General features: G+C 40.3%; 1 protein-coding gene across 1 annotated transcript in view; it reads right to left on the bottom strand.

Moving 5' to 3' along the window:
- Positions 1-15,664, bottom strand: part of ARHGAP5 (Rho GTPase activating protein 5) — a 47,358-nt gene extending 31,694 nt beyond the window's left edge. The window contains exons 1-3 of the mRNA XM_041409370.1: positions 15,335-15,664; positions 8,282-8,388; positions 898-4,797 (exon numbers count right to left, since the gene is read on the bottom strand). Of these exons, the coding sequence (XP_041265304.1) occupies positions 898-4,620 (3,723 nt within the window). The 5' untranslated portion in view covers positions 4,621-4,797; positions 8,282-8,388; positions 15,335-15,664. The remainder of the gene's footprint in view (positions 1-897; positions 4,798-8,281; positions 8,389-15,334) is intronic.
- Between the last annotated feature and the right edge of the window lie 5,758 nt (positions 15,665-21,422).

The raw sequence follows: 21,422 nt of genomic DNA, 5'->3' as shown, positions 1-21,422 counted from the left end.
CGAAACTTATTCATGCTATTCAAGCACCACCAGATTTAAGCTAAAAAAAATGACATTTGAAAAATGCTACAAAAGATAATATTACAAAGGTCAGATCGTTTTGGGACAAGAAAGAAAATATCTAACTGATCAGGAACACTCCTGATTTCATGTCAAAACTATACCTAACACAATGATTGCTGGCCTAAAATTAAAATCCAAACCATAAAGAATGTACATGAAGAACCCACACAACAAAGCCAGTCAAAAAATAAGTAACTCTCAGGCATGAAGATCAAACATTTTTGAAGTAAACTGCAACATTATTATTTTCCCTTTATTTTCCTGTTTTGTTCCCTTTATTCTGCTTGTATAGAGAATTGTAAAGGTAGTATAACTTTCAGCTTGATTACCTGTTTGCCCACACTAGGAAAATGCAGCAGTCAGTAGAACTACTAAATATGGTTTTCTTTTTATGCACTTGTTCTAGAGTTCCAGGCAGACAACTAAGAATTAAAAAGAAATCACTCGTTTCACTCACCAGCCCTAAAGCTCACTCCAACAGCAAAAATCGCAACAACTGAAAGAACCAGTTCTACTCAAGAACTCACAAAGCAGCTTTTTCCTTAAAAAAACCACATCACCTTACTCAAATGGAAGGAAGCCTCCACATGTAAGTACAGATGAAAATAACTCACATTTATTGAACAGCTGATAGACAAACTATATCATTCACTAAGCTTTCCCAGTTCCAAGCAACTTAATAGGAACTTAAGAAAAAAAAAAAAATCAAACAAATACAGTTTGAAAATTTTAAAGCACCTGTTTCAAAAGAGGATAGAACACTTGCATGTTTTGTCTCTTCCCGTTTTACAATCCACGAGAAGTTGTAAACAAAATTTAAATTAATTGACTTACCTTCTTATCTTCTTTTACTTTGTGGGGCTTCTTTTTAGTTTTTTTCTCATCCAATTCTTGGTCCGATGTAATAGCAGGATTATCTATGCCACCCTTCCATGTTTCAACAGGTGAAAGAAGTGGGTCTTCTTCACTTCCACGATGCCTTCCTTTTTTTTTAGCTTTAGAAGTGGTGAAAGCCTCATCATCACTTGCATCCGAATGTGTTCTCCTATAGTAAGACTTGGCTTTGCTGAACAGTGTCTTAGACTTGTACTTGTATTTTGAAGGCCTTCTTTCCCCATGACTTTTGGATACTCTATCAGAAAACCCATTTTCTTCCTCACCTTGGGTATTTATAACAATTGAGTTTCGAACTTTAATAATACGATTCTGACTATCCTCGGGAACCGCATAGATGTCATCTGCAAAGCCTTTATGTTTGTAAATCGTGTCAATAGGTTCAGCATAGTTGTCAGATTGGTCTGTATCTTCGGGTGCTGCTGCAGGCACTCGAGAAGGCTGTTTCCTGGGGTTTTTGCCAATACCTGCCTCAATTGTTTTCAGGAGGTTAGGATCCAGTTTTTTTACATTTGTTCTTGGAACAAGCGGTTTCGGTTTTATCGGAGGAGGCACTTTATGGTTGCGTTCATGGTCATGACAATTGATTGGTGTACTGTGAATAGGATACTCATTTCCTTCCAAATCCAGTCGGTACTTTGAACGATCACTAGGTGCTGGAAGTAACCTTACATCATCACCAATTGGACTGTAAGGTGGTGGTCCCTCAGCATCATCCTCTGAATCTGGGTAATTATAGTCAAGGGAACCTCCTCTCGGAGATCTTGGAAAAACATCTTCACTTGTATGCGTTGATTCCCTTGTGCTGTCTGACATGTAGGAACTTTCAATCATGTTTTTCTTCTCTAAGACATCACTGAAGAACAATGTGAAAACCTCAGTTTGACGATGATATTGAGATAATGAATATAGAGCTGTAAACTTAGCAGTAATTTCTGTTGCTATGTGCTCTCCTTCAGTCATGAGTTCCTTGATTGCTTCGTTCTCGAAGAAGTCTGCCTGGCTATCAGTAACAGCCACCAACTGGACAGGAATCGTATCCTGAACTTCAGAAAGAAATGCCCGAAGCATTCCCATGGATGCCTTTCGCTTTGCAGAATAGACCAGTATATATCCATGAACAAGTTCATCTTTCCTTACACCGATGGAAGAATGATACGATAATATAGTTATCTGTATTCGACGTCTCTTCTCACCTATTATTTTATCAAGCATTAAAGAATTATTCTGGCCAGCCTGAGCAGCACTACAGGAGTGAGAATCAAGGAAAGGTGAAAGAATAAGATCCACACTGAACGGATCGCCACACATGGCACACATGACAATCCTTAAGTCAGCTTCTGACAGATCTTTAATGGTGGGAACTGGACTTACAACATCAAAATTGTGTTTAACTGCTTCCAGTACTCCCCTCAGAGCTTGTTTTATTTGGGCCTCATTAAACTTGCGTGGGTACGTACCAGCAGGCACATCTACAAAAGGACACTGTAACTTGTTAGCCAATTGCTGTCCCTGATGTCTCAGAATAGGTAGATTCTTGCTAACACTGTCCCTCTGGTTAGCCAATATTAACGTAAATGAAAGATTAGCCATATACTTGTCTCTCCTTATCTGAGATGCTTCAGCCCTTATTTTTGCAATGCACTCCCCAATAAAAGTCAGTGATTCAATAGAGTTAAACACGCAGAAACAACCATGCGGTTTGAAGGCTGAGGTCCACAACTGAGTCAGCAAGTATGGGGATTTGGCATCAACAGGCCTAAGATCTAGTTCATATATTTTTCCATCTAATGCATATTCATCATCAGTGGATTGTGTCCGAATTTCATTTGCCAATTCTTGTGCAAGGCCATCTTTGCCCAAAATGAAAAGATTGATTTTATCAATGTTGGCACTATCATGGTATAAATTTGAGCGCCCGTGGTCTTGTTGCAGAAGACTGTTGGCAAGCAACTCTTCTACTTTTATGTCCATGCAGTTTTGGCCACTGAGACAAGTTTCTTTAGTTGGGTGATAAACAAATCCTATATGTTTGAGCAGAAGAGATTCTCTATCAGGTGCAAGTTTCTGTAAAGCTTTGTATCTGGGTTCTCCACTCAGAACTGCATGAATTTCACTCATTTTATCTGTACTTGGTGTTGCATTAAGATCCAGATCATAAAATAACTCTGAATGTTCGAAAAGCATTTCCTGAAACTCCTCTTTGGCTTTTTCAACAATCTCCCTCTGATGCCTAGCATACACTTCCTTACTATCTGCATCAGTGATGTATTTGAATGCTTCGTCCTCCACCACAAAACATATAACTTCTTCCCATGGCTGTCCAGGTGAAATTAATTGGATTTTCTCAAGAGTCTTTTTGAATTTCTCTTTCATTTCAACCCTCCTTTTTTCAGATATGAGATGCTGCACGTGGTTTTGATAAACTTTTTCTGCCTCTAGGGTATTGAGAAGGTCAAATGGAATCCTTCTGTCATTCACTTTATCTATGTGGTCAGTTTCATCCCAGGGTGTTTTTTCAAGCACTACGAAACAGGACTGGAAGTCAGGCCTTTTCTCCATTACCTTCAAGGCTTCTGACCAGCTCAAAAGTTCAATCTCATCAAGATTTGACAGAAGAGTATTAAGAGCTCTTGGCAATGCATTAATGTATTCCTCTTTTCTCTTTCTAATATGTTCCTGTTTAAGTTGCTCTATGTGTTTTGAAAATGTATTTTTGGCCTTTTTTGTTCCTTCCAAATTTATGTACTCTTCATAATCAGGGTGGTTTTTCAGTTTGTTACTAACAGTTTTCCAAGTTGCATGATAGTCTCTCACAGTTTGGACAAGTTTTTCAAACTTATCTGTTGCCGTAACAACTAACTGTCTTTGAGTTTTATAGGCATCCAGATAGGGGATTATTTTAGGTTTGCCACGAGTTTTATCCATCATTTGTACCAGTGCAGTAAAACATGTTTCAACATTGACATTGAATCTCGCTGATGTTTCCACGACCACAAGGTTCTTCTTATTTGAAGCAAAGGCCTGAACCTCTCGCAGATAATGATCCACACATTCATCACATTTTGTTGCCGCTATTATTATGGGTTTTTTAGATTTTGAGAGCTGGATATAAAGATTATTCACAAATTTAAGTTGATCATCGAACTTCCTATTGCATCCTTGGCTTACATCAATGCACAACAAGAACCCATCTATGTTTAATTTCCCTTCAGGCATTTGTTTTTGCTCAAAGTCTTGCTCCAAGCCTAGCTGATCTGTGCAAATGTACATTAGTTTTTCTGCAGACTGCAGTTTGGAGGCAGCTGCACGTTTGATGTACGGTTGTAAATTCGTACTCCGATGAGGCAAGAAAGTCTGATCATCGATGAATTCAGTCTGCTCAATTACATGAATTCTGCACTCAATTCCATCCTCACCGCTTTGTGTTACGTCACCCCAGTACAAAAAGTGATCATTGTTAACAACTCTTCCTCCAAAGTCAATTGTGCTAAGCACAGAGGTATGCTCAGGATAATATTCATCTGCTTTTGAACGAACGAATCTATTGCACAAACATGACTTTCCGACTCCACAATTACCTTTATCCTTTTCAGTTCCAGACAGTCCAACAACACTAACAGCATAAGATGGGGGGCGTGGCTCTTTGTTTTTTGCCATCATAACTTTCCTCTCATCCTTTTGCAATTATCAAGGTAACTGTATGTGGTTTTCATTCTGGAAAAGGTTCCTATAAATTTGAATTGTATATCCAAGGTTCCAGAAATGGCCTTCAGTTGTTCCTGCTTCAGCTTGTGATTAAGAGAACTTCAGGAAACTTGGACACGGAGCATCATCTTCCTAAAAAATACAGAGAAGAAAAAAATCAAGATTGCAGGTATTTCTTTGTAATATTCATGAGGGAAAAGAGATTTTAAGAAGCACTTGTGCTTGATCACCCTTTTTGTGTGTATGAAAATTCTACAACTACTTTGAACGAGATCATAAATTCATAATTCAGTAATGCTAATGCTATTTATACTACAGATTTTAAAATAAACATATTTTAGGCACAGTTTAGTAGTAGTTTGTCAGCTGTTTTGATAGCTGAGCAGCATACTTCTAAAAAAAAGACAACTCACACCCAAACCCCCAAACTACTGTTCTCCTCCTTAGCTTACAAATACTGGGCACTAAAAAGCAAAAATACAACATAAAAACTCTAAACCAAATATTCATGCACTTCTATTCACACTCAAATTTTCACTAGATATCATGCTCATCTGTAAGAATAACTTTACTTTTGCGTGCATTTGTAGGTTTGAGCTTAGGTTGCAGTAAAGGAAATTTCAAAACAAGTAGCTTTAAAAGCAGGCAGTTGGCCACACACCTCAGCTGCTACCTACATCCAGAAGTAGACTACTTGATCTGTATACTAACAGCAAACTGCTTTTAAGGAAATGTTTTGAACATGAATTCTACAGAAAAACAATCATACAAATTCTAAGAGTAGGACTTATGTATATGTTTTAAGACTACAAAGTTTTTTTCATAGAGACAGAAGGAATGAAACAACAAACTTCCCTTAACTGGAAACAAAAACTACTGTATCTACATTCAGATTTTCACAGAATTACTATAAGGTTCCAGTGGCTTTATTGAAACTGTCATCAAGTATAACAATTACCACTAACTCTCAGTTATTAATCAGAAGACCTTCCTTGCATGCACACTGCAAATGAAAATGCATTTGCTGGTTTTGAACCAATTACATTATTATTAGGAAACCAGAAAAAATTGAATACCCAAATGACTGGCAGATAGTGACTAGTGGCATGAAATCTACTTGGGGGCCAGTAACCAGAAGCCAATACTGGGTCCAATACTGCCCAGTACCTTCATTAATAACTTGAATGTTGGGGGAGAACGTATCCTCAGCAAGTTTGCTGATGAAAAAACTAGGAGGAGCAAATGATACAGTCCTGCCTGCGGGGAGGAATAAGCCCATGCAGCAGTACATGCTGGAGCCAGCCGCCTAAAGAGCAGCTGTCCAGAGGGGGACCTGGGGATCCCAGTGGACACGAACACCACCCAGCAGTGTGCACCTGTGGCAAACAAGGCTCAGAGCACCCTGGGCGGCATCAGACAAAGTAATGCCAGCAGGTCAAGGCAGGTTAACCTTCCCCTCTTTGCAGCACTGGTAAGCCCACACCTGATGCACTGTGTCCAGTTCCACAGTACAGGAGAGATACAGAACTATTAGAGAATGCACCAAAGGGCTAAAGCACCACAGCAGCTCTCATTTAAGAAAAGACTAGGACTCTTCAACCTGGCAAAGACTCAGGGAAGATCTCATCAATGTGTACAAATATTTGGAGGAAAGGTGAAAAGAAGGCAGAGCCAGACTCCGTTCAGTGGTCCCAGGAACAAGACAGGAGGCAATGGGCACAGACCAAAATACAGAAGATGCCGTATGAACATCAGGAAACACTTTTTTTTATTGTGAGGGCGACTGAGCACTGGCCTGGTTTGCCCAGGAAGTTGTAAAGGCTCCTGCACTGTTCAAAAGACACCTGGACACAGATCTTGGCAAACTGCCCTAGGTGACCCTGCTTGAGCAGGGAAGCTGGACGAGATGACATTCAGAGGTCTCTTCCAACCTACACTGTTCTGTCCTCTCCGAAAATATTTTTATAAAAATACTTCTAATTTTCTTGGTAAAAAGACAACTACTACATGGCACTATAAAAGAAAGGCAGATACTATTGTACTCAACATATTTGCTTTTACAGTTGTAGAGTACAAAGTAACAACACAAATGTACTTAAACTATAAATAGTCCTTATCAGAATGAAAGCATAACAAGCGTCAATATTGAAATTTTAGTGTGATATACTTTGTCCTTCTTAGCAACAATTAACTAACCAAAATATAAAATACAAGCTAAAAAAAACAAGCTGTTTGTTATGGAAATCATAGAAAAGTAAAGTACTTTTTTTTAGGAAGAAAGTATCAACTTCATTACAAAATGAAGAGGAACACCTTATTTTTATACTCAAGAGCTTTTATACTGCAAAAACTGAACCTTTTATGCCAGATTTTAGAATTCTTTTTCAGTTAAATCAGATTACTCAAAGACCCATTCAGAAAGACAAGTCATATTTTAAATTTTGCTTCTCACTGTTTCCACTGTGTTTATTATATTCTTAAACACAGAATTTGGATCTAACAGAAAATGGCTTCAGGAATAAAAATACTTAGCAAAAATAGCATCCTTTACAAGCAGTATTTATATTACTACAAATAAACCCAGTGTTTTCTTTCTAAAGCAAATCTTATCATAGTAGCATCATTCAAACTGTTAGAATGAGAAATTCAGTCAGCACTTCCACTATAAAATGTTTTCTGTTTGCCACAGCACAATACAGATTTCATGTGGACTAAACTAGAACACAAAAATCTTCATCCACATGATTACTTCATTTCATCAGGAAGACATTGTCAATTTGCAATTAGTTTATAAGAAACAATCAATATTTTCAGATACTCCATATCCTCAGCAGCAAAAGTTGTTCCTCTTCCATCTACAAAATGTTTTGTTAAATCAATACATTTTTAAGCAACTAAGTACAAAGAGTAAGGAGAAGGGGAACACTGACAAAGGGAGAACAAACACATCAGTCTCTCATTAAAGTTCTGACATGAAATATTTTAACCATAGTAGAAGCTGAATCACTAAAGATATTTAAAACCAGTGTGGGTTTGTTTTTGGGTTTTTTTTTTAAATACATTTCCTACTTTGCACTGATTGTACAAAGTCACAGAATGAAATCTATGTTAATTAAGTAATAAAACTGGTAAAATCTGACATTGTAATGGCTTCACATTTAATATGTAATCATCATTAAATTGTTCTCCAAATGGAAGATCTTTCAGTTCACTATACCACTAATGTAAATGTACTTTATCATTTCGTACTGTTTTAAAGCATACACACTGGAAATTCATTCTAAATTAGTTCCATTACCTTAGTTCAATCTGTCTAATTCAATTATAACAAATTGTAAACACTACAATTCATCTAACCCTCCCCACCACCTCTGTTACAGATTCAAAGAAGGGGTTGTTTTATTTCCCCAACTAATTTCAATCTTAGGATTGAAAATAATACAAAGCATCTGACATCACTGCAGGAAGAATCTCTGACCATCTACAGATGCACTGCAGGACCTTGTCTCTACAGACTTTTATATTTCCAAGTATAGTTATAAAGAAAATAAGGTAACAGTTTGTATTTATTTACCCACCTTTAAACACATTATAAAGACCTAAAGCCCAAACTTACCCTTAGGAAAAAGAGGTGCAAAGCAAGATGACTCTCCTGCTGCGATCTTCCTGCAGTTATGTCACACATTTAAACAGTGCCCTTCAGTAAGTCCTTCCCTGAGGGATCTGAAAACAAAAGATAAGAACCATTAAAAGTTTCAAGTTTATGAAGGAAGAAGCAGCAATCAGAAAAGGTACAACACTTCACCTATGCATGAGGATTGTTTTCCTTATTTTAAACCCATAAACAAAACCCAAGCTGGTCTTTGTCTAAATTTGGAGGGTTTAACTCCTGTAAGCACAACTATTAATATCTGAGAGTGGGCAGAGTTCGTAAGTCATTGTGATTTGAATTTCAACTTGATACTTCAATAATACCTAGGTTGCAGAAGCCTGTAATGAAAAAAAATTCATGTAGTTTCTCAGAAAACATATAAAATATGAGCTATAAAAATCACCTGTAGAAAATTTGGAACTCTAAAGCATTTAGAACATAGGTTTGCAAGATGAAGTTGGTATAGTCATAAGTACAAAATATATGAAACAAACGTATGTCTATGTATATATGTATTCTATTAATAGGAAAAAAGTACAGCCTACCTCAAAACCCTTTTACCTGTAGTACACCACTTGTAAATTAAAAGGACGCACAAACTGTGACAAATTAGCAATAGACAGTATAATTATATTTGAAGATTTTGAATTCTCAACTAGGGTACAAATTATTAATACAACCCTTTTAAGTGCTGATCTCACTGCAGGGATGCTACTATAAAGTAATCAAAACCAGAACTCTCTTCCATTGTTCTTCCCTTTGCATCCACACAAAACCCAGACTTTGCCAGGCCGGTGATCCACACACTATGATGCAGAACAGCAAAGGAACTTGAGGCACTTGCACTGGAATATTATGTAAGGCATTTTCAACTAAGGAAAGGTGTCATTGTTAAGCAAGATGCAGCACCATGCTGTATATCTGCTAAATACTACATCAAAACAACAGAGCTATTTCTTGTTTTGCCATTTACAATTATATTCTTAATAACTTCACTTTGCTTTGGAAATAATATTCACTTTGCTCCAGTAGTTTTCTTTTGGACAAAAAAGATTGGTAATACTCATAAACAATATATCAATACAACAGTAACTAATCTGGTGGTACCAAACAACACCAAAATCAACAGGCAGCAGTCTATCAGTCGCGCATGAAGCCTGGCTGAGCTTCAGTGCTAAATTCTATCACTTGACAGAGAAGACAGGCGGGAAGTCCTGTTCCCTGCCCTTACCTCCAAGCTGTGGCACTCCTCTACATCCACAGCTAGCTGAGCAGAGCAGACACTTGCTCTTGAGGAAAAACACAATGGGGCTCTGAAGAACTCAGAGTATGTGGAAGAGCAGAGACAGTGAGAGAAAAGTGTCTCCAGTTGCAAGAATGCATCTGAGGCTTGAGGGGCCCTGCCTCAAGAGAAAGCTCAAACAGAGGCCCCTACAACATCAGTCAGAAACATTAAGACATCAGAGAAAGCCCTATTTACAAATACATGTTTCCCAAAGTCTTCCAAGCTGAATTCTAAAGACTAGAACAGAATGCCACATTATTAGCAAGTAATAAATTCTTCAAGAATTAATAATCTATCAGTATTAAGTAATTGTGGCTGCACAGGAACTTGTAGATGAGTCCACAGTCAAGAAAATCACTTTACAGATAAATGCCCTTGAGTATTTCTCAATACCCTCCAAAATTGCTTTCTGAACCTACAAATGTTTTAGACCTAATATGGCTGAAGCAAACATGTTGTCTGAAAGAGTCCACAGAATTGCTTATGACCATCAACTATTTAAGGGAAAATAAAGAGTGTTTTCCACAAGTCCTTTACTCACTCTGTAGTGTTGCCTAGACACAACACTTTATGGATCAGTATTTTCTGGGGTTTCTTCTCAAGCAAAAAGAAGCACATGTGAATAAAAGGCCCATCACAGCCTAGTCTGCTTTACAAGGTATACAAATACACCAAAAGAAACTTACTGTAACCTCACCAAGTAAATTCAAACACATTAGGTGTCACTGAAATGGTCTGGAGGATGAGTTTGAAAGTGTTGTGCACTCAAAATACACAGATCATGACTCCAAGGAAGTTACAGCTCCAGATTCAAGTTACTACTGACACCAAATTTTTATACCAAGTCATTCCTCACCTCATACTTTTTGAGAACCAAAACCTGCCATTGAAAAACTTACTACAGCACTTAATGTCTGAGATCTATCAGCACAACAGTAACTATAGCCCTACCCAAAACAGAGTAAGAATTGCACTGTTTTCCCTTCTAACAACCAGTTAGAAAAAAAAAAAATGTTGATATACCGTAACATAACATTATCATTTCTCATTCAGTATTTACCAAGAGTTATCTTTTTTGCTCAAACAAGCATAAGAAATCTTCCCTTCAGGTGAAAATCTTTTTCAGAAATGAAACCAAAGTGTGCCAGTGTCACCTTATCAATAATTTCAAATCACTTAAGTCTGTTGAGGTCCTAACACAGTGTGTCCTGCCCATATTTACACATCAATATTCTTGCCTTCACGAGTGCTGGTGATCTTAACTAACCATACTTGAAATCTTATTTATAAATAATGTAACAATTACAACAATTACCCAAGTATCGGCCAACATGAGAAAAAACATTATTCAGATTGCTAATCAGAAATTAAGCTCAACCAAGCAACAGCAAGACAGCAAGGGACAACAGTGATCCTCTGGCTGAAAAGAAATTCAGTCAAAGTGGTATGCTGATTAATGAGGCCAGGGAAATGAAGGATGGGAATGGATGACTCCAACTGCTGCTCATTTCAGACTTGGTTAGTATGACGGCCAACTGTAATCCCTAAAGGAGTTCTGTAGCCTAGATAATTCCCCCCACACAAAAGCAAAGTAATCAATGTATTAAAAATAAAAAAAAGAGAAACATCAACTGATCAACTTCACATTATAAAGCAACAAAAAACCGTGTTTAAAAACAGAAGTTCAAAGCCCTTAGTTCCTACAAAGCTCAATAAATGTCTTCTATTAATAATACACTGAAGACTGTCTATGTATTACTCAAAATTAAATCAGAGCCTAAATATTACTTCTGAACTCAAAACATCATTCTTTAGGTGGAATCTAGCAGTCCCAGGGCATCTATTATCATTATTGCTCTCCACAAAAAAAAACCCCAACAAACAAGAGAAAAACCAAACCAACCTACATAAATTAAATCAAGGTACAATAAAAAGGTAAAGTGTAAAGGTTCGAATTACCAGCACAGCAGTAGTCTGAACTCAGGCCTCTCAAGTTACTTATTTTCAGATTTTTGACTATCTGAAAGCATTCAATATAGTTTCAAAGCCTGTATTTTAACAGGGAAGGAAAGTGCAAGATTACAGAAGAAATAAATTCTTAATTCTTTTTGCACAGGATAAGCTCCAACCAAAACATGCAGAGTGATCAGAGAAGTTTCTCAGGACAAGTCTCCCGATCAGGCTTATTTGTGGAGATACTCAGGAAAAAAACAAACAACTAATGGAGAAATTTTACAAAGGGAATCCATAAAAATACTTATAAAAATAGAAGAAAGGAAGCAGACAAAGAAGGAGGGATCATAGTAAGGACAGAAAAAGGGCTAAAATGCATTTCCTAGGAGAAAAAAACATGAAAAATTTACATCCTGGTATGGGCAATTACAACTAATTTTACTGATCCACAGATCTGGATCGTTTCATACTATTTTGCTTCATGAGCAACTGCAGTACAGAATCCAGGACTCAACACCATAAAGCTTAGTTTGTTGTTTGACCTTGTACAAGCTATATGTGTCATTTCTACCTGTGTAAAACAACACTGATTAACCTCTTTTTAAAACTACTAAATGAGAAAGGGAAATGGCATATATAAGCAGCAAATAATATTCTGCATAAAAATTAGCCAACTTAAATAAATAAATGCCAAAATGCAACTATATATACTTTTCCAAAAATTGTGCATGCAGGTATTGGTTTTGCTTTTTTTAATGCAAACATTCTTCTGTCATGTTTGAATGTCAACTGATGCAGAACTGCAAAAATGCGTGGGAATTTTAACTCAAAGCCAAAGAAACAACTCTTATTTACCACAAAATGTAATGTGCAGAACTAGCCACAGATTAATTATTTTGTTTTCCAATAGATGTACTAGAAAAACACAGCTGACACGCAAATTCAAAATAACTTCACAGTTGTTTCAGATTTTCTTACGAGGAATTATAAACTCCTTTTTCTTTAAATATTTCACCAAATCTGTAAATACCAGGAAGTGATGAGATGGTTCAAACAACAATCTATAAAATGCAATACTCTTCCAGCTCACTTACACTGACCTTTAGGCTAAAAATTCTCAAAGTAGAAAAGAAAAAAAGAACCAACCAAACAAAGAGTGATTAAAGAGCGATTAAGTATTTTGTGTGCCCATTAGGAGAGACGTAACACAGATCCGGGGGAGGAGAAAGCCCCGGGAGCGCTAATCCGGACTCCCAGTGAGCGGGACCCCCCGAACCGCGCTGCGCTCCCTGCGGGCGGGGGGCGCGGACACAGCCCCCTGGCGGCAGCGCCTCCCCGGCCGCGGGACGCAGGCCCCTCTGGAAAGCATTCCTGCCTTATCACCGAGCAGGAATGCACCACGGGCTCGCTCGCACGGCTACGTCACGGCCACAAACGGGCTGTTTTCAGCTCGCCCGGCCAGCAGCGCTCCGCGATGGGCGCTCGGCTTCCTAAGCGCCGCTCTCTCGGAGAAGGTCACGGAGCATCACGCCCCAGGAACGCCTTCTGCACAGGATCCTAAGACACACCGCCTAGGAGCAGCCTGCTAAACGGAGTGACGAGCACTGCTCCGTGAAGTTTTATGTGAAACATTCCTGAAAGATGCCAGTACATGCGATTTATCTTGTGTCAAGAAAGTACTTTTGGAAGACTTAAGATAGCGTCAGCATCCTTCTAATATCTTTATTAAACATAATGGAATTATTTTTGCACTATCTACTCAAATAACAAGTCTCAAAAGGGAAAGTTACAGAGAACAATCTATTATTATGATCAGTGCTTTTCTTTTCTACGAAGTCTGCACATGGAAAAAACACCTACAGCTTTAGGAAAGCACATAGCTTGAAAAACATGTGGAGCATTTGGTTCTGTTAGTGCTAAATATAGCATTTAAAACAATTTAGTCTGAGGCTAAAGTATTTAATTGGATTATGTTACACATGCAACACCTTAGCTAAAGTGAAGTCCAATACCACGGAGTGGTAGGCATTTGGTTGCAATTATTTACGATTTTACAACAATGGCAGCTGCTTTAGGTAGGGATACTTCAGGAGAAAATGCTATTTCAGCTCAGTATGTTCCACGCTTATAAGCAACTTCTACAAAAACAAGTTAGTGATAAGGTAACAAATGCTTAAACAATTTCCCATACTTCAAGTACTACAGACTTTAAAAAAACCCCTTACATTTGCATCATACTTTTTGAGCTCTAGTACCAGAGTTTTAGCAGAGTACTATAAATAGAATTTTAAGAATTTTAGCACTTCTTAAAATAATTTTCAAAGCAGCACAAAAAATGAAAGTAACCCCTTACAAAAACGCACTTGGATGAACATTTGTAATGCCCTTACTTTAGCTATGTACTATAAATAAGTATCAGAAGGCAGTTAACTCCGGTCACTGATGTCACTGCTGAAAACAACTGTCATGCGGAAGACTCTTCAGAAGGTAAGACAGCACAACTGACAAAAATGCCACCTATTAACTCCTCATTCTTTATGAAATAAGTACACAGGCATCAGTGCTGCAACTGGCTTCAATGCACAGGTTTAAAATGGACGTCCAATTGACCAGCTAATGCTGTTCCCTCTCTACTGCTTTTACTCTGCAGTGTAGAGTTTTCAAATTTCTATCAAGGATCTCTATTAAGAAAAAAAAAAAACCCATCGGTTTATCTGCATGACACTAAACTAAAGAATACACACATACCCCCACAGGCCTATTTTGGTCTAGATTAAAATCGTTCCCCTCCTACTTATTAAGGAAATATTCCACACTGATATCAAAAGCGATACTGGAGAGAGCAAAAGAGGGGGGTACAGAGGGGTGGGGTGTATTGTGGGGAGATGGTGACAAGTATGTCTTCCTTTTATAACTATATAGCCCTGGTTCTTTTTTTAATTAAAGCAGCGTTTCATACTCCTTATATCCTTAGCTACAACACCATAGCATTGCATCTGTACGTCTCTGGTGATTCCCTTGGGTGGAGAGAGTCTAAAGGTTATGCTGGTTGAAGGGATTCAAATCGCTCGAAAGCTGCAACACTGCAACTGGCTACCCTATTCCAAAGCCTTAAAATCCACCTGGTGGAAAAACAGAAACGCACACACATCATTAGGAGAGTGAAGTTTTCTGAAATTTAATATCGAGCAATATTTGAAGGTGAAAGGAAGGAGGAGGGGAATGGACAACTGTTCAAATTTAGTAGAGGAAGAAAAGAGCAGAGAAGGCGTGAATGAGTATTAGGGGTAATGAAGAGGAAAATAAGTACAGAGAAAAGAGAAAAGGGGGGGAAGGCATTTGGAATGGAAGCAGGGAGGAAGCTAAAGGACTAGGCAGAAGAAGGGAATGAGGAAGGAAGAAGAGAGGAGCAGGGAAGCTCCCCTTCCTGCCTTCCTCCCTCCCTAGAGAGCCGTGACCAGCTGGCAGCCTCGTACAGCAGGCTCAGACCCTCCCATTGCTCAGGCCTTCATCACCTGTCTGGGACCAGGCACCCCTGTCCCTGCCCTTCCCGCCTGCCCTCCGTGGCGCGGCGGGGCCGAGGGGGCCGGGCGGGGGGCGCGGGGCCGGTGCCCGCTCCCCACGCGGCCCCAGCCCTCCGAACTGGTTACAGCCAGCGGCCGCCGCGCCGGCTCGCCGGGCTGCAGCCGCCTCCTCCCCCCGCTCCCCTTCCGCCTGCCGGGCCGGCCGCCCCGCTTCAGGCCGGGCCGGCTCCCACGGGACCGCATTCCTCCCCTCACCTCGCGCCGTCGGGATCCGGCTCCTCGGCGGCGGCGGGAGCGGCAGCATTCCCGGGACGCTCTCTCCACGCCGGCGCCCCCGGCGGCTTCTCCTCCCCGCGGGGCTCTCTCCGCTCTCCGGCCCGCAGCTCCCGAGCGCTCCCGGCCGCCGCAGCCCCGTCCCGCCTCTCCGCTCTCTCCCCGGCGCTCAGTAATGGCGGCCGCCGAGCCTCCCCGGCTCTCGCTTCGCTGACGGAGTCTCTCTCTCCCCCTAACTTTACCTCAGCAGCTTCCCTCCCCTCCCCCCTCCCTCCCGCCGCCGCGGCTCAGCGCGCGCCCGCCCGGCCAGCTGCGCGTGCGCGGGAAAGAGCCTCTTCCTGCTGTCGCTGGATTCCCTGGGAAGCCTGGGAGGGCGCGCGCGGCCGGCACCCAGCTGCGCGCGCACGCGCGCCGCCCCGCCTCCCCCCTCCTCCCTGGCCCGTGCGGGGGCGCGCTCGGCGCGCACCCGCTCGTGCCCTGGTGGCTGCGCGGGTATCGCGGGGAGCAGGGAGTCCTGGGGACAGCGGTTCGAGTCCCGCCTCGGGCAGCGGCGCAGGCCGGGACGCTGCCGCGCCCCATCGTGAGAGTGGCTCCGAGGTGTGCAGGCGGCCACGGGCTTGATCCCGGGCCACCGGCTCTGTCGGGTGCGGGCCGGCCTAAGCTGGGGCCTACACTAAGCCTGCAGCCAGCAGCTGTGCCTACGAGGAAGGAAATTGGCGTTTGACTGGGACGGAATTAAGAGATGCCAAAATGCTGGTTTGGTCAGCCCTGTGCCCCCAGCACCCATCCTCCCCTACTGGCTGTAACTTCACAACATTTCCCAGGTTTAGCCCGTGTAACACAGCACTTCTTTCGTTTGTTAATCATTAAAAAGAGAAAGAGCACTGCAGTGGGGCTGTTCGCAGCTGGCAGGTGGGATGCCCACCTGTGTGGGACAATGCATAGGACATTCTTTCACAGGCCACACCAGGCACTGGACACCTGGGGAATCCCTGTAGGACAGTCCTTCACAGGTCACACCAGGCACTGGACATCTTGGGAATCCCTGTAGGACATTCCTTCACAGGCCACACCAGGCACTGGACACCTGGGGAATCCCTGTAGGACATTCCTTCACAGGCCACACCAGGCCCTGGGTGCCCTGGCAGTAGGTTAAGCAGCCCAAAGCAGCACAGGCACTTGGAGGGGTCCCCACATGGCTTGCAGGAGGTGAAATCCCACTGTCAGAACCCTCCAGGGCTGTACGTAAACCCCAACCCCACAGGGATGGGGCTGAGGAGCTTTGTGCTCCTGCCTCTGGAGCTGGGTTTCCTCAGGCAGTGGCAGGTGAGGCATGGCACGCATAGATGAGCGGGTAAGTGCTAATCTATTCTATCCACCACAGGGAACAGGCCATGTGTGGTCATCATACACATACACCTTATCTCGGTGCACACAGAAATGCATATTCTGTGCATCATTTATTACTAAAGATCATTTATATGTATGCATACAAAGGAACAAATTAATATTTTTCTAGCAACCTCATTCTTGGCACAGTCCAAGTTTTGACTTATATTTGTAATCATAATATTTAATAACAATATGGTTCATTCTGTGCAATTTTACATACTGTATGCACATCTTAAGGTTTTACATCTGAAAATTATGAAATTCAAAGATTTACAACATCAGATCCTTTCTAAAAACACATTGCCTGTAAACTTGAATTTTTGAGAAAATTCTAACTCGCTAAACCATTTTGTATTAAATGTGACTGATTAGCCTAGCATGGACACTGCATTACATGAGAATATTTGGAAAATAGAAATTACTTTGATCATGATTTTAGTTTAAAAAGAAGCTCAGCAAGGTGAATAGGCTTGGGAATAACAGGAAGTTTCTCCCAGCAAGCTCAGCCGTGAAGCATGCAAGGCCAGTGAGGAGTGCCTCAGTTGGAAAGAGCTTGCAGGAGCGTTGGCTGCAGGGAGTGTGAAGGGGCTCTCTTCACAAGGATGCACAGCAGCCAGACAAAAGGCAGCAGGCACCAGTGGTTTCCTGTGATGTTACCCTGGTAAGACACACCACCAGCTCCAAAAGCACTCCTTGTTGAAAGAAAAAAAGAGGTTTTCAGGAAGAATTAGATCAGCTAATTTTTCTTCCTCTGATCCTAAATAGTCCTCCAAAAATTAATATAACACAGGAAGACTGTAAAGCCAGAAATTGATTTTCATATAGATTTCTGCACATCAGATCACCACCATCAGAGAGAACTGCTGTGCAGAAACTCACTTTGCTTGTAGTGTTCCAGGCAGCATACAAAAGTTCTGTCAGGCTGCAGTAGGCATCTTGCTATGGTATTGCAGAGCTTATTAAACCCCTTGATTTTGCGTAAAGCTACAAAAAGTCAATAATTATGTCCAATGAACCAACAAGCAGGGTTCTAACAGATTAGTGACACAGTGTTTTTCCTAGACTCTACGAAATTTATAATTTTGGAGTTTAATGTAAACCATTGGGCAGAGATGCACCCATAGATCATGTCAGATGCATATTAAAAAGACATGCAAGGTTTATAAAGTTTCAAAGGGAAAGTGGTGAGAAAATTGAAAATTCATGACAAAACAGGTAGTTTTCATATGCCCTTATGAGAGCATAATATTTAGATTTCTAGGGCTACTTAAAGATTTTATATCACTAATGAAGCAGTAAGATAAATTAAAGCAATTCCATCAAGATATTTTAATATAAAATTTTATTTAAATTGTTCAGAAATATTTGTGAATATTTGTCAGAAGAAATCTTTCAAAAAGCCCTTTCAATGTCTGAGTAGAATACAGGGAGCATAGTAACTCAGAGAAGGCATAAAAATAAACTATAATAATGAAAAACTATTAATAATTTAGGTAGGTTAGTGTTTTCTAAATTATACAGAAAGGCAGTTCAAAGAAACATTTTAGTAAACCTTCAGGAACTCAGAAGAAAGTCATTAATGATTTGCAACATTTGTTATTTATAATGACTATTGTTACTCGAGCCTTTTCCTGTAGCAGATTTCCCCTTAGAAATATCCTCATACTTCAAGGGTTGATTATAAACACAAATAAAGTAAGCACTTGGTATATCTCTGGTAGCCTGCACATCAATTTCCTCTGATTTTGGTGATCTGAAGCTAGATGGGAGGCAAATGCATATCTCCTCATGCTTCTGGAATTGGTGGATTTCAAACCACAAGTCAGATGAGCAATGCACATACTTCTCATGGGTACAGCATTTTCTTAATTGCCCTCACTCCTCCATCACTGCTTTCACTGCAGCACTTGGAAATGCAAAACAAGCAATCTTACCAGTGTACTGAACCAAAAATCAATGTGCTGTTGGTGGTTGCAGAACATGAAATCTGCACATATTATTTTACTACAAGCTGCTTTTCAGACCTCTTCCCCAATATCCCTCATTAAACAGGAGAACTGCCAGGTCTGTCTCACTTCAAGGGAAAAGCACTGTTTTGCATTAAGTTTAAGAATCAGTGTTAAGCACCTTCTTTGGGAGAAAATCTTCATACAATTTGAAATTGTTATACTGTCTATGCTCATGTTAATTCATTGTGTTCCATGTAAAAACATTTGTATAAAGGAAGAGAGGGCAAAATAGAAGCATAAATACTCATACCATCGTATCAAATTATTAAGGGGAGCTTGTTTGGTCTCTAATATAAATCATTTAGATAAATTCATTTACTTACTAAGAGACCCACATCACTACACAATTCCATGGCATTGAGGGGAAAGGTCACCAGCATTACTAGTTTTCTGATCAGTACACATGACAAAACAAAGAGCAGATAAAAAACGCACCTTTTTTTACCTTTCTCATTCTCCCCTTGTTTGGGGGTTCAGGTTTTGGGGTTGTGTTTTTTTAACAAATGTTTTATTCATTTTTTTTAATTAAACACTACATTGATCACCATTTTTGATTAATTTGGATCATCTACCATTTCAAAATAAACATCGAGAGCATGATCAGTGATTGCAATGAACCTGGCTTATGCAAAAGCAAGCATTCACATAATTCACACATTCAGTATTTGTGCTATGAAGGCCTGCTTTTTTCTAAGCCTTGCTATGTTCTACTCTGCTGGTATGAACCCCATGACTTCCTGGGACTGGGAAATCCCAAATGAGTGCAGAAAGATATAACAGAGCATGAGAGGGAAACTGAGAAAAAATATTGAATCTATAATTCTTCTTTTAAAAATTAACTGGAAAAGAAAATTAGCCAGACACCTTACATGTATGCATTAGTTCAGGAAAATAAAGGAGAAAAAAAATTGGCAAAACTTCCAGAATAGTTTAGCACTTACATAAATATATGTATATATAATGAAACCTAAACACTGAGTAGTGATTGCTTAGCTCAACACAGAGAACAGAGAAGGAAATCGAGGATTGTTTTAGTTTGTTATTTTATGTGTGAGCCACTTTTCCCTCCTGCCCCCAGCCCCTGGCTGCTCTAGCCCAGCCTTACGGAAGCCTTGGCCACAGCGGAGCACCAAGCACCCCCAGCACCCTGCACCCTTTGCTGGAGCCCCCAGCCAGCCTGGCCAGCATCCTGTGCAGCCCACAGAGGGTACTGCTGTGGGGCTGGGTACCAGTTCCTATGGACTTCCTGAAGATACCTCGTTTCAGTACAGGCATCAGTGTGATGAAGGGAAAGGGTAGATTTGTATGAACAACACCTCTTCTGTTGCTTGCTTGCTTGTTGAAATCAGTGAGTTGAAGCACTGGGAGCTGCTGAGAAGAGATTACACTTATCACAGGTGAACCAGGAGAGGGCTGTGAGAAGAAGATACCAGAAAAGGCTCATGGGGTCAAGGTCATAAAGAAGGCTTGCTTTTGCTATCACCATGTCTCCCTGTGTGCTTTCAGGCAGCTCAGGCTTTCCTGTTTAGAGGCACATTGGTTATAGGAGTACAGGGAGAAGAGAGATTTGAGAGTGAGAAGGTTTTCTTGATTGCTTTCTGCTAAGTAATTAGTATTGATATGTTTTTGTTTCAGATGCCTCAGGGATAATAGAGCTTTAGGAAATGGGTGGATTTCAGTTGCCTGTTTGCTTTACAGCTATAATTGAGAATTTCTTTTTCTAAAAACGGGGGAAAAAAGGTGCTAAATGTGCCTCGGGAGAGGTGATGGAAAATATTATGACACTAGTCAAGATGATTGCAAACACGGTGAGGCTGAAATGTGTTCAGCTGACCTAACTAAGCATGAATAATACATTGCTTCTTTTGACTACAATATTTCTGGTCAAATTCTGAACGTAACAAGGTGATTTCAATAACCAAGTTATTGTACTATCGGATAGTAACAGTTTAGATGTTATGAGAAAAATATGCTAAAACATTTCTAAAGAAACAGTACTCAGCATTGTGTTTTAAAGCAGTCTTTCTTATAGGGCAAGCACCTTTCCTTCGCTAATAAAATGTTGTCAGAGACTGTATTTTTTTAATATCATAATAGGAGTTTCCTCCAAATTGCAAACATCAGAGGAGATTTAAAGGCAACAAATGCCAAGGGAAGGAGCAGGGAAGACATTCATTTCAGCAGCAGATTACAATTACAAAGTGATCACACCATTGATCATACTGATTTCTACTATTGCAACTTCCTTGTAAAGGTATTTTACTTATATAGAAATTATCTTAAATAGCTAATCTAATGCACAGAAAGAATATTCACCAACTACCAAGCTTGCAATAGTTCCAAGACAAATTACTATTATAGGACTGTATGTGCTTGTGTCTCCCCTTCTCAGATGTAAAGAGAGATCTCGGAAAAAAGTATGCTGGAAAGAGCAGCTGAATCTTGCCTCAAAGCTTGGAGAGACAGAATCCTGGGCAAAGGCAAACAAATACCTCTTCTGGAAATTACTGTTTGTGCATATGTGTTTGAGTTTTTTCGCCAAAATTTTATGTGGCTCTTCTATTTATTTTCGGCTTGGAGAACACAGAACAGCCATTATTTTCCTAATATATGCTAACTGCCTTCAATAGATACAGAACTATATTCTTTTGCCCGGTGTTATGAATCCT

This window comes from Onychostruthus taczanowskii, unplaced genomic scaffold, assembly GCF_017590055.1.
Source record: "Onychostruthus taczanowskii isolate IOZ18803 unplaced genomic scaffold, ASM1759005v1 scaffold1, whole genome shotgun sequence".
In the NCBI taxonomy this organism is placed as follows: Eukaryota; Metazoa; Chordata; class Aves; order Passeriformes; family Passeridae; genus Onychostruthus; species Onychostruthus taczanowskii.
The sequence above is the reverse complement of the archived record's forward strand: the minus strand, read 5'-3'. Positions and strand labels throughout refer to the sequence as shown.